Genomic DNA, 13,138 nt, shown 5'->3' on the forward strand with positions numbered 1-13,138 from the left:
AGTCCAAATCTGCTCAGACAACCCCACTTCGAGAGATATCATCAAAACCCCCTCGCTCTCAATCTGACTGCCTTCAGACTATCGAGAAGCTCGTCAGATCGAGAGGCTTTTCAGCGCAAGCTGCAAAAGCTATCGCCAGAGCGAGGAGGGTCTCTTCGCAGAGGGTCTACCAGTCCAAGTGGGATACTTTTAGAGCTTGGTGTAGGAAGCACAAGATTCCCTCATCCACTACCTCTGCGAGCCAGATTGTGGATTTCTTGTTGTACCTCAGGCAGGACGCTAAGGTAGCTGTGTCCACTATCAAGGGGTACAAAAGTATGCTCTCTTTCGTCTGTCGGCATAGAGGCTTGGACTTGTCTCACGATAAGGACTTACATGACCTCTTGAAGTCTTTTGAGACGACCAAGCAGACCCAGTTAAAGCCCCCTTCTTGGAACCTTGATGTGGTTCTTAAATTTCTGTGCACCAAGAGATTTGAGCCCATCTCACAGGCTCCCCTTAGGGAGGTTACCAAGAAGACCCTCTTTCTTTTGGCCTTAGCAACAGCTAAAAGAGTTAGTGAAGTCCATGCAATTGAAAAACAGGTAGGCTTCAATCTGAATGGGGCAGTTTGTGCCTTGAGATTAGACTTTCTCGCTAAGAACGAGAACCCTTCTAAGCCCTGGCCGAGGACCTTTGAGGTTCCTAACTTGACCAACCTAGTGGGTCAAGAGCAAGAGAGGCTTCTCTGTTCAGTACGAGCCCTCAAGACCTACTTGTCTCGCACGAAAAGTGTGAGAGGCTCTTCTAGCTCCCTGTGGTGTTCTGTGAAAGATCCTCAGAAGCCCCTTTCCAAGAACGCTTTGTCCTTTTTCCTGAGGGAAGTGATAAGAGAAGCTCATCTCTTGTGTGAGGAGGAACACTTCGGACTTTTAAAAGTGCAAGCTCACGAAGTGAGGGCCATTGCGATCTCGCTTGCTTACCGCAAGAACATGTCGCTCTGTCAAATTATGGATGCGACATTCTGGAGGAGCAACTCTGTGTTCGCCTCTCATTACCTCAGAGAGGTGAGGGTGGATTATGAGAAATGTTATACCTTGGGCCCATACGTAGCTACGGCTTCTGTATTAGGCAAAGGAGTTACTACCTCCCCTCAACCTTAGTTTTGTTTACTTGTGCATAGGTTGGTGTATTTTTATTGGTTGAGGACTTCGACTTGTGTACAGTCACCTCAGTCTAGTTAGATAATTTTTATCTACTTTGCAAATGTTAGGTGGTTGGTTTAGTAAGGTTGCAGTTTTTATTTTGGGCAATAGGTAGTCCTGAAGTCGAGTCAGATTGTTGGTCTTACCCCGTTGACAGACTCGATTGAGTGTTTTCAGCACTGCAGGTCACATCCTGGCTGACATCCTAAGGGAAAGCGACTCAAGAGGCAGGAACCTTTGAAGTCAGCTACCTTAGCAGGTAAGGAATCAAGGTGTTTATTTATCCTACAGCTTTTTTTTTGATTGTTTCCCCAACGATGTTTACTGTCTATCACCCTCCTCCAAGTGTGTTAATCAGCTATGTATATTTAACTGCCAGTTAAGTTCTATTCATAAAAATGGAGTTTTTATGATAAAACAAAGTTTTATGAATACTTACCTGGCAGTTATATATACATTCGAAGGCCCACCCACCTCCCCTCAGGAGACAGGTCGGGCATAGATGAACTGAAGAACAGAAAACGGGAATGATTCCTCCTACCACCCTTTAACGGGTGTTACCACCCAACCACCACAAGGCGGTTGCCTCGTTTAGAAAAATTCTGCCGAAATAGAGATTATTAGCTATGTATATATAACTGCCAGGTAAGTATTCATAAAACTTTGTTTTATCATAAAAACTCCATTTTTGCTCTAGGTACTATCATCAATTATATTTAAAACACCTTGAAATATACCGTGTATCAGTCTAAGTTTAAGATATTTAAATCAAGTCTTTTAAACTTTGTTTTTTTTTTTTGCCAGTTGTCATAAAGAACCAGCCATCTTAATAAAAGTCACCATAATCAAACCCAAGTAATAGTATGAAACACAGTCAAAACAGAAGCTTTTGCTTGTCAGGATTTCTGGACACGTGGAAAACGTGACTTTCCATCTCATTTACTATGGAGTAGTTCGTAGCAGTGTTCATCATATTACAAGTAACTCCTTACTTATTTGAGCTATTTGGTTTTTGCTTTTCCATAAGCTCGCTTCGGTCGTGATAAAACATTATCTCATTGCTCCTATGTTCTGGCAAGCAGACATGTTTTTCTACATGTGTTAGCTCCGTGGGCTAGTTTTTTGGCATTAATTATCAATTATAACTTTAGATTTGATTACTTCAGTTATTATTACCCAGCGATTTATGGTTGTGTGTTCAAACAAATGTACTTTACTAGCATTGAGTAATGATTTATTGAAATATGTTGATTAAAATAATTTTGGGAAATTTGTGTGATACTGTAACGTAAAATAAAACCAACATCTTTAGGGAGGTGTATGGAGACTTGGTATGTACTGGTCCTTGTTTTCGTACCAAGAGAAGTAAGTACTGTACTGAGTGTGGCCCCATAACAGGAGGAAACATTGGACACACAAGTCTCTTACAGGGCTAAGCACACTCATTGCCAATCTGGATGCAAGGCACTGCCCTTCTTTCCCCTTCTTGGATGATATCTCTTCTCTTTTTCAAAAGTGGGAAGGAAGCAGTGCTTGTCAGTTATTGTCCCATAGTGGGAAGAAACATCAGTATATGCTGCTCCTGCTACCAGGAATATACCCAGTACTGTACTTAGTTGTTTTAGTACATGATACAGGTGTCCACACAACCTCTAGTTCTCAATCCCTTACAAGACCCCTTCTTCAGAGTGTTCCAGAAGTAGAACGATGACATCCCAGGAAAATGGAAGCTGCTTCCATTGCTAGGCTCAAAACAACATCATGGTTTAAACATGGGCAGTTGCAGTCACTTGTCGCACCACAACAAAGGACTCGACAATCCTTGAGACGATGAAGAAGCGCACAGACTTGATCCTATCTGGTACTAAGACTAGGACCTTCTTAGATTATCCATCAGGTACCAGTAAGCTAACTGAACCCTGAAGAGATGGAATACTATGGCCTTCCTCTTCGCCAGTCAGGGGAGACAGGAAGAGGCACATTCTTTACAGAACATACCTGTATCGGAGACTGCAGTCCTATTCCCGCTGAAGGACACAGATATCACGCGTGGAAAGTGGAAGAAGGTGAAACAGGACTGTATTTTCTATCAACTAATTACCTTCAAAGGTCCAGGCCCTTCAAAGGCAACTATTCCGAGAACCCATCGTAGATTTAAGTTGGTTCTGTAGAAGACTCCTGTGGCCTACAAGTCTAGTTGATGACCTCAAGTCTCCCCCTCCCCTAGAGAGGTGCAGACAGTGCTGCACCCTTTTGCCCTCAATCTTAAGGGGAAAGGAAGAGAGGGAAGAAGGGAAGAGGGGAACGTTGAAGTCGACTTTACCTGTCAAGACTTTGAGCAGAAGGTGAAATAGGACTCTATTTTCTATCAACTAATTACCTTCAAAGGTCCAGGCCCTTCAAAGGCAACTATTCCGAGAACCCATCGTAGATTTAAGTTGGTTCTGTAGAAGACTCCTGTGGCCTACAAGTCTAGTTGAAGACCTCAAGTCTCCCCCTCCCCTAGAGAGGTGCAGACAGTGCTGCACCCTTTTGCCCTCAATCTCAAGGGGAAAGGAAGAGAGGAAAGAAGGGAAGAGGGGAACGTTGAAGTCGACTTTACCTGTCAAGACTTTGAGCAGGCGACATTGACATAGAGCAGGTCTGGTGAGCGGAAGTCCTACGCGACGATTACTGCTACCTCCCCTCAATCACAAACTGATGATGTCCCAGAGATATAACTTTCGATGTCGCTCGACATATGCCTGAACTTATTTCTTAGCTGCAGAAGCAGAGTTGACAGAACACCCTCAAAGTTGTCCGAGGTGGTTCTCTGGACTTCTACAGTTACTTCCCTGATGAAGAGATCTAGGAACTGAAGATGGGTCATCAATTTCTCTACATTGAACAAGTCATTCATTTATTTGCTGGATTGGATGCTAAATTGAGCAAATTTTCTTAAGACAAGTTTTGTTTAGAAGTATCTCCCTCATCCTTCCAGACAATGTGAGGAATGGCAAATGTATGCAAAACTATTTCACATAAATGACCGTACTTTTGGACTGCTTCTTTCTTGACTGTCTTCTAATCCATGGTAGTGATCTTGCCAAACTCCTCCTTCATCCTTATGGCCAGATTGTTAGGAGGTTGGCATATACCTTTCACTTCTTTACAGGACTCAAGTGCTGTAAAATAAACCGGCCAGTTTGGTTCGAGGAACTTCCTCCCTCCTAAGGGACAAAAGTTTGTATTCGTGTAGGAACAGATCACAAATTTTTAAAGTAATTTGTATTCTTCCAAACTTTTAAGTAACACTTGCCGCCTCAACCATCCCGTCAATATGATAAATTTAAGGTCAAAGTTGGAGCTCAGTGAACTGTTGCCCGTCACCCTCTAGCTAAGTACCATTACCTCTTTATAAGTTTTAGTAGTTGTATCCAGCTTAATGAAGCATACTTATATTAAAGGGCTCTGGTTTGTATGGTTTGGAAAAATATAAATTACTTTGAAATTTGTGATAATGTCACTAGTAATGCAATGATGCTTATTTCTGGTTGTCTTATATGTTGCTCAATCTGAAGTAACTTACAGAGGATGCTTTGGTATAATATATACTTTACATATTGTTATAATTCACCTTATAAGGTAGCTGATGATGTCAATTCAATGTTACTCCATAGGATGGTCTTTAGAATATTACAGTATACTGTATACTGTTAGATCCTCTTTTGTTCATACTTTTTACTTTCGATTTTTAAGAATTAATTTTCAGTAATGTCTATTGGGCTATATCAAATATTGTCGAGTCTTTTTATTTTAATTAAAGTACCATTAGGTCCGAGGGACTTGACATCAAAGGATTTTAAACCAGCCAGTATGGTTATAGGAGCTTCCTCCCACCTAAGGATATGTCTCCCATTGAAGGATGAGGGTTTGTTTTCATGTTGGAACAAATCAAAAATTTAAAAAATAATTTGTATTTTTCCTTACTATATGAACCTGAGTCCCGTAAGTTTCACTTCTTGCCCTAACCATCCCGCATGCCCTAGGGGAAGTTCAAAGTAGAATCTCGGTGTGCTGGTGAGGAGTTGAAAGTTTCCCCGCCACCTACAAGTAACTACCAACAACTCGCTAAAATTTTGACAGCCAAATTCCATCCCAGCTGAGATCAGACTCCTATTAAAAGCCTTGTGTCTGTATGGTTAGGAATATACAGATAATTTATTAAAATGTTATTTATTTTAATAACTGACAGCCTCAGATGTAATGATCCACTTTACGCTAATTGGTATTAATTTCTATCTCAAAATATTCCATTTTAGGAAGGGACTGGGTATGGACAGCTTCCACAGCAGATAAAACCTATTTGAGGATTCTCAGTATGTTTGAAGATCATAGATCTGCCACATTTTCCCTTCACATCATGGCTCAATTAGGAGTGGATGAGGGTAAACCTATTGGAGAGTGGTACGGACCAAACACAGTTGCTCAAGTGATCAGGTAAGTGGAATGTTTTCTTGATTATTAAGTGGTAACTCCTGACTAATTATTTCTTTCGTTCCTCCTATCACAACGTCTTCAGATTTCTAGCTTCGTACCATAGTTATCAAGCACATATAATCAATCCAGACAAAAAGAATTGTATCAGGAGACATCAAGATGGAGTTTAGAATGAAAAAGTTTGCTCTAGTTAGCACAGACAAAGGAAAAGTAATGAGGGCAGAAGGGATGAAGCTGAGAGATGGAAATTTCATCAAAGAGATAGATGAAGCAGAGTTTGTAACCATTGTTTGAGCAAACCTTGTTGGCCAATGTTTCTCATACTACTGTAGTTTTGCCATATCACGATTGATAACTCATTGATAAATTACTACAGACATAGACTTTGATTCTTTTTAGAATAAGAAAGAGAGATTTAACTGCTTACATAAGAAAGAGAGATTTAACTGCTTACATGTAATCTAGTAAGTAAGAAAAAATTTCAGTGGAAAATTTGGATTTCACTTTTCCTCAGTGTATTGACATTCCTGAAATCTCAAAAAGCCTGAGAATATATCCAGATTGTTTACCTGTAATGGCTATAAGTGTTATAATACGGAAAGTTCCTTTACTATTTAAAGATTCTCTTGTGGGTTAATTTCACATTTATCACTAATATATAACAAAATCATCCCAACTACTTCAGTCTTGTCTCAAATGAAAATTGCAGCTAGCCAGTCTTGTCTCGAATAAAAATGGCAGCTAGCCAGTCAATTTCTAATGCGCAGATAGATTGAAAGGTCTTTCGCAGTAATAACTATCATTCTTTTTAAGTTTACAACACTCATGAGATCCCTAGATTTTTTATTTAAAGAATTGCCTTGATATTTTTATTTTTCCATTTCATTATGCACTCACTATTTTGACTTTATAAATGCTTGTAGATAAGATAAGTGAGTTTTACAAGTACCTCACCATAGGATTATATTAATAGGATGGTAACAGCATAAGTACCAACCTTCAGTTGTCATTTGAGAAAGAGCTGCTAAGATTAGCCCATGATAATTCATTTATTGCATGTGTTTACTAAGATTTGCAGATTTTGGGTGTCGGTTAAACTAATAATTTACAAGGGAATTAAGATTTCATTCAGTTTTCTGGTAACTGCAAGTTTTGCCTTGTGTTTAGTTAGTGTTCCTTGTAGGGTTTGGACAACAAAAAGTGTTTTTTTCTATCTTTGCTATGATTGTCTTTTGCTGTTAACATTAAGTGTTAATTTAGCTTTAGCCCTGTACATTGGTATGTATCCATCAATGGCTTTGTACTAAAAAAGTATATAGTGTACATTAAGAGTCAAGATATTGGGCAAGAAATAAACATTTTCTTTTCAAGGAGATTTTTTTTTTAAAGATTATTTTTGTGTGTCATAGTCCAGGTTTCAGAGAATATTGAATATTTCTTAGAATATTTAAAGGCGTCTGTTTATCCAATCGTTTAGTTTGTAGAATTTCATCTTTTTTTAAATTGAGTTCATTTTGCAAATGAAGAGCAAACCATTTGCCCTGAATAGAGAATTAATTCCACAGTCTGGTTGAATTTTCTGAAAATTTCTGACTTTCACATTTGTAATTTAATCCTATATCCAAGATTAATTTTTTAGAAACACAAAACTGAACAACATTTTATTTTACAGGAAACTTACTCCATTTGACGAGTGGAACAACTTCAGCGTCAATGTATCCTTAGACAACATTTTAATTATGGATGAAATCAGTAAGGAATCCATGTCTTTTTTTTCTTTTCTTTTTTTTTTATATTATCATTGACAGAATATAGTACTGTATAAAAATATTTTTGCCAATAGTACTCCTAGCATTAGTTTATATAAGGTTCTTTTAGTGTCATTTTGTTTCCTCACTAATTTGTTTTCCATCCAATTTGTACTTTTTTCCCTTTTAGTTTTTTACTTGACTATTGAGCTCTTTTGATATCTTTATTTTACTTTTATTTTACTTCCTATTGAGAATTATATTCTTTTTGCTATCACATGAGACTAATAATTTTGGTGGGTTTTTACTAATTTATAAAGGTAATGATAAATTCTATTTTCATATTGTTACATTATAGTAATCAGGCTATATCTAGTATTCATGCTTGTCCCCATAAGGGTGAAATTTCCCCTAATCATTGTAGGATCATTCCATTTATTTGAATTTGTATGAAATTTACAAGCTTTATTGAAAGTACTGTAATACATATCTTTACATTGTTTCAACATACGTTATTTCCAATGTTACATCGATCGTTCTTAAATGTTAAATACAAAAATTAAACTGATATTATGCCATATTACATGACGTTACACTGGTCTTTTCATTGCACAGTAATAATAAAAAAGGGCAAAAACTAAAAAAAAGGCTTTTCATGAAATTGGAGGATAAATAATAATCAATATTCAGTACATTACTGCAGTTTTTAATATAGTATTCTCTTTGATTTTAATAAAACGAACAGATAGTTTACTATGCATTAAAATGATAGTAGTTTTTAATGCACTTTGTCATATATTGCAATATTTATATGGAATTATACTGTGCTGTATGCCACTTAATAGGGGGCTTTTCCGACGTATGACAAAAATTGACTTAAACCAATTAAGGACGTAGTGCCAGGTATTACTGTATTTTATCCAAGTATCTCCCCATAACTGTAATATACAGTATTTAGGTCTGTTCCATGTATCCTTCCTATAAAAAATCTACTCAAAGGAATTACAGTACTTATAGAAAAATGGCTTATTTTTACCTGTTTTACAATTTTAGCAGTACCAGCTGAACTCGGTTGAGTCCCTTGTTAGGCTGGGAGGAATGTAGAGAGTAGAGGTCCCCTTTTTGTGTTTGTTTCTTTGTTGATGTCGGCTACCCCCCCAAAATTGGGGGAAGTGCCTTGGTATATGTATGTATGTATGTACAATTTTTGGAAAATTTTAACCCATGATTGCATAAAATTATCCTTATTCTAAGTACTGTATATGAAGTTTTAATGTAAGTGGTACAGTATTGTCAACCTGCAAATACTGTACCCCTTTTTCTTCATTTCAATATTTAATGCAGATACTAGTCAGACAGGGTTCATGATGTCCTTAATATCTTGGCCAAACCAAACAATAAATAAATAAATAAGGAGAAAAGAAAAATTTCAACATAGTTCTGAAGTACATAATTGACTAACTTCATTAAGGATGGGGGCAGTTATAAGCAGGGAGAAAATATTAACACTTGATGCCAGAGGAGAAAGAAAGAATAGCTGAACTATGTAATTAATGATTAACAATGTTTATGATTATCATTTACAGAATGTTCTTGTCAAACGGAAGGTGAACGATCTTGGCGGCCCCTTCTCCTGTTCATACCACTAAGATTAGGTCTTTCAGAGATGAACCCCATCTATTATTCTGGTATTAAGGTTTGTAATTTTGCTTATTTATAGTGTACAGCATATGGACACTTGAAATCCTTAGGATGTTAATTTTTAGATCTCAATTCAAAATTTAACCCTCATTTATTATTATTATTGTTTTTATTATTACTATTATTATTATTATTATTATAAATTCCTAAGCTACAACCCTAGTCGGAAAAGCAGAAGGCTATAAGCCCAGGGGCTCCAACAGGGAAAATAGCCCAGTTAGGAAAGGAAACAATGAAAAATAATGTACTTTAAGAACAGTAACATTAAAATAGATATCTCCTATATAAACTATGAAAACTTTAACAAAACAAGAGGAAGCGAAATAGGGTAGAATAGTGTGCCCGAGTTTACCCTCAAGCAAGAGAACTCTAACCCAAGACAGTGGAAGACCATGATACAGAGGCTATGGCACTACCTTAAGACTAGAGAACAATGGTTTGATTTTGAGTTTCCTTCACCCAATAAGTCAAACTTGACTCCAACATAGCTGGCCCAAATATATTCTAGAGAGACAGAACATGATAAGTATTAAAATTAAATGATAAAACCTATGATAAATACAGTAGATAATAAAATTTTTCTTTTCAGAAATGTTTCAAGATGCCTCAGTCTTTAGGCCTTATAGGTGGAAAGCCTAACCATGCTTCATATTTCATTGGTTTTATGGGTAAGTGTGCCTCTGTTAGTTTCCTATATTAAAAGTGTACTGTACCTTTTGATAACTGCCTTTGTGAATTTTTACCTTTATATTGCTTGAGCTATGTTTTCTGGTTATAGATCTTACTTCATTAAGGATTAAGGTTCATCTTACCAGCATTAATATTTCTTAATGAGGTATTTTTCATGAACTTTATGTTTTAGTTTCACATCAAATTCATTATTTGTATATTTATAATCAATCAACTTAAAGTCCTTCTGGAAGTGGTTATGCGATAAATGTGTGACACGGTCCCAGAGTCTCATCCAAGAAGGTGGCTGTAGTCTCTGGTGATAGTGCTGAAGTTCTATAGATGCATCTTGCTAAGCTAAATAAAAAATTTCTTTATTTTCAGATTTATTTAAACATCATTGATTACAATTTCTTTTTGTATTTGATAAGAAATCTGAAGTAGATTTCCATCATTTGGTTTTTGTTTACTTTAAAACTTATTTGTTTCTCCATAATTCAGATCCCAGTTTTCCTTGTATCAAATATTTCTTTTGTAAAGTGCATAAGAACCTTTGAATTGGAAAGGCTTTGCTATGACCATTGACTGCCATATACAGTTGTAATTTGTGGACTATTAAAGAAGTATGGTCATTGTTATACTAATTCAGAAACAGGTAATCTTATTGTACTTCTATTTTTAAACTTAGTTTTTACAATCCTTTTATATTTTGAGCCGTACAATTGACTCTTGATAGTGTTAGATGTTTAACGAGTTGTAGATAACTTAAGTGTTCTAGCAAGGTAGCTGTGTTTGTCTCAATAAGGTTTAGGGTAACTAGACTTTTGCGCTAGTCCATGCGGCATAATTTCTACTATTCAAATACGAGTGAAGTCTTGGCATTCAATTTTATTTTAAGTAAGATTCCATTGGCAGCTAGAGTGGATATGAATGTGTTGAGGTGGTTTGGCCATGTTAAGAGAATGGAAAATGGCTGTCTGCTAAAGAAGGTGATGAATGCAAGAGTTGATGGGAGAAGTACAAGAGGAAGGCCAAGGTTTGGGTGGATGGATGGAGTGAAGGAAGCTCTGGGTGATAGGAGGATAGATGCGAGAGAGGCAAGAGAGCGTGCTAGAAATAGGAATAAATGGCAAGCGATTGTGACGCAGTTCCGGTAAGCCCTGCTGCTGCCTTCGATGCCTTAGATGACCGCGGAAGTAGCAGCAGTAGGGGATTCAGCATTATGAAGCTTCATCTGTGGTGGATAATGTCGTAGGGTGGGCTGTGGCACCCTAGCAGTACCAATTGAACTCGATTGAGTCCCTTGTTAGGCTGGAGGAACGTAGAGAGTACAGGTCCCCTTTTTGTTTTTGTTTCATTTGTTGATGTCGGCTACCCCCAAAAAATGGGGGAAGTGCCTTGGTATATGTATGCATGTATGTAAGATTCCATTGGTTTCCAAATCTTCCCTCTTCTTTGCATTAGGATTGGAGTGGCAGACACTCAGTAGACTATGTTAAAGATAGGGTGTTTGGTTTGTATAAAATTATCTTATCATTTATAGAACATGACGTTTTAATTGGAATCAAATGTTTTTTAGGGGATGAAATCGTGTATGTAGATCCACATACAACACAAGACTCCGGGAGTGTAGACAAGAAAACGACAGAGGCAGAAGTGGAATTAGACAAGTCTTATCATTGTTCGTTTGCACAACGAATGCCCCTTGAACACTTGGATCCCTCATTGGCACTGGTATGTAACACCACAAAATGTAGAATTGTCCGTGAAATAGCAATTTGATTAGTAGGAATTATGAACATAACATTCATTTAATTCTGTATTTTATGTGCCAACCAAGAGTAAAGATTACTGAAATGAAGAGTAAAATGGTAAAAGTGTGGTATGGATGGGTGATGAAAGGGGAGTAAAAAGGGTTGGGAGCATCTTGTTTGGATTAGAGATAAGTAAAAGAATATATGTCAAAAAAACATTATGAAAGAAATTGCTTTAGATAGATGTAGTTGGAGAGAACATATCATTGCAATCAACAACTTTATCAGATGAAGACTGGTAATACTTTTGTTCAAAGAAAAGTACCTTTTTCAATATTAAACTTACCCGATAATCATGTAGCTGTCAACTCCGTTGCCCGACAGAATTCTATGGAGGGATACGCCAGCTATCACAATACTAGAAGGGGGTGTACTTACCAGCGCCACCTGTGGCCAGGTACTCAAGTACTTCTTGTTGACACCTCCTCAATTATTCCTCTGTCGTGCTTCCGGCAAGACGTTCTGGGATACGCTTATGGTCTTCGAGTTTATTCACGGCTAATTGGTGAAGTATTCTCTCAGATTAACGGCTGTCGCTTTACTGGAAACCTTCTTATATTAGCTAGATAGCTTTTATATAGTCCTGATTAACGATTAACGATTTTTGCTTGTTTTTGGAACCCCCTTTGGCTAACTCTTTGGATTCAAGATGTCTGACATTTCGCAAGCCCCCTCCCATAGACGATGTAGGTCTTGCAATAGGCGTATTCCGAAGGCCTCGGTAGATCCTCACACCGCTTGTTCTGACTGTAGGGACAGGCCCTGTCAGTTAGAAAATCGATGTGAGGAATGCGCCGGACTTTCGGAATTGGAATTTGTCCGTCTTTTGAAATATTCAACTAAGTTAGAGAGAGGTAGAGTTAGGAGGAGTTCTTCTCACTCTTCATTGTTTTCCTCACCTCATGATCCCCTACCTTTTCCTACCCCTGTAGTGGCTACCCCCGAACCTACTGTGTGCCCTCCGCCTGATATGTCAGTTGTTTTGCGTGCTATTCAGGCTTTAGGCGATAAAGTAGAATCAGTGGTAAGTGACCATAAGTCTCTGATGGCCGAAGTTAAAGAACTGAAGGTCAAGAGTGCAGTGGGTGGAGTTAGTGCCAGTGCTGTGACGAGTGCTAGTGTCAGTGCAGTGCCAAGTGCTAGTGTTAGTGCCAGTGTGGTGCGTGAGGATTTTTCTGTGCGAGCCAGTCGTCCTCCCAGTCCGGGACCTCTTGCAAGCTCCCAAGCCCAGGGGAGAAGCAATGTCGAAGGGCATAAGGGTTCGGCAGGCCTTGTTAGGCGCACAGAACTATCCTCGGTGGTTGCGGGCGTGTCTTCCAAAGACCGTCACTCCCACCTGCAGACGATTGAGCCCGTCTTTATCTCGTCCGCTGATCAACTGTCAGGGAAGAAACGTTGGTCTCAGGTCTCGAGACCGCTTAAACGTAGAGTCCAGTCCGCGAGTGCTCAGCCAGGTTGCAGTCATTGGCTCAGCTCTGACTCGCCTCAGTCATCTGTCGACTGTACTCCGCCCAAGAGGAGTAAGGTTCTGCCACAACAGAGC

At 38.3% G+C, this 13,138-nt stretch overlaps 1 protein-coding gene across 3 annotated transcripts in view; it reads left to right on the plus strand.

Moving 5' to 3' along the window:
* The window catches only part of Atg4a (Autophagy-related 4a), a 74,126-nt gene that overhangs the window by 38,324 nt on the left and 22,664 nt on the right, over window positions 1–13,138 (plus strand). For all 3 annotated transcript variants that reach the window (XM_068376698.1, XM_068376696.1, XM_068376697.1), the window contains 5 exons: window positions 5,486–5,663; window positions 7,336–7,415; window positions 8,998–9,107; window positions 9,702–9,780; window positions 11,361–11,515. In XM_068376698.1, coding sequence (XP_068232799.1) covers window positions 5,486–5,663; window positions 7,336–7,415; window positions 8,998–9,107; window positions 9,702–9,780; window positions 11,361–11,515 — 602 coding nt within the window. The remainder of the gene's footprint in view (window positions 1–5,485; window positions 5,664–7,335; window positions 7,416–8,997; window positions 9,108–9,701; window positions 9,781–11,360; window positions 11,516–13,138) is intronic.

This window comes from Palaemon carinicauda, chromosome 7 (assembly GCF_036898095.1).
Source record: "Palaemon carinicauda isolate YSFRI2023 chromosome 7, ASM3689809v2, whole genome shotgun sequence".
Taxonomy (NCBI): Eukaryota; Metazoa; Arthropoda; class Malacostraca; order Decapoda; family Palaemonidae; genus Palaemon; species Palaemon carinicauda.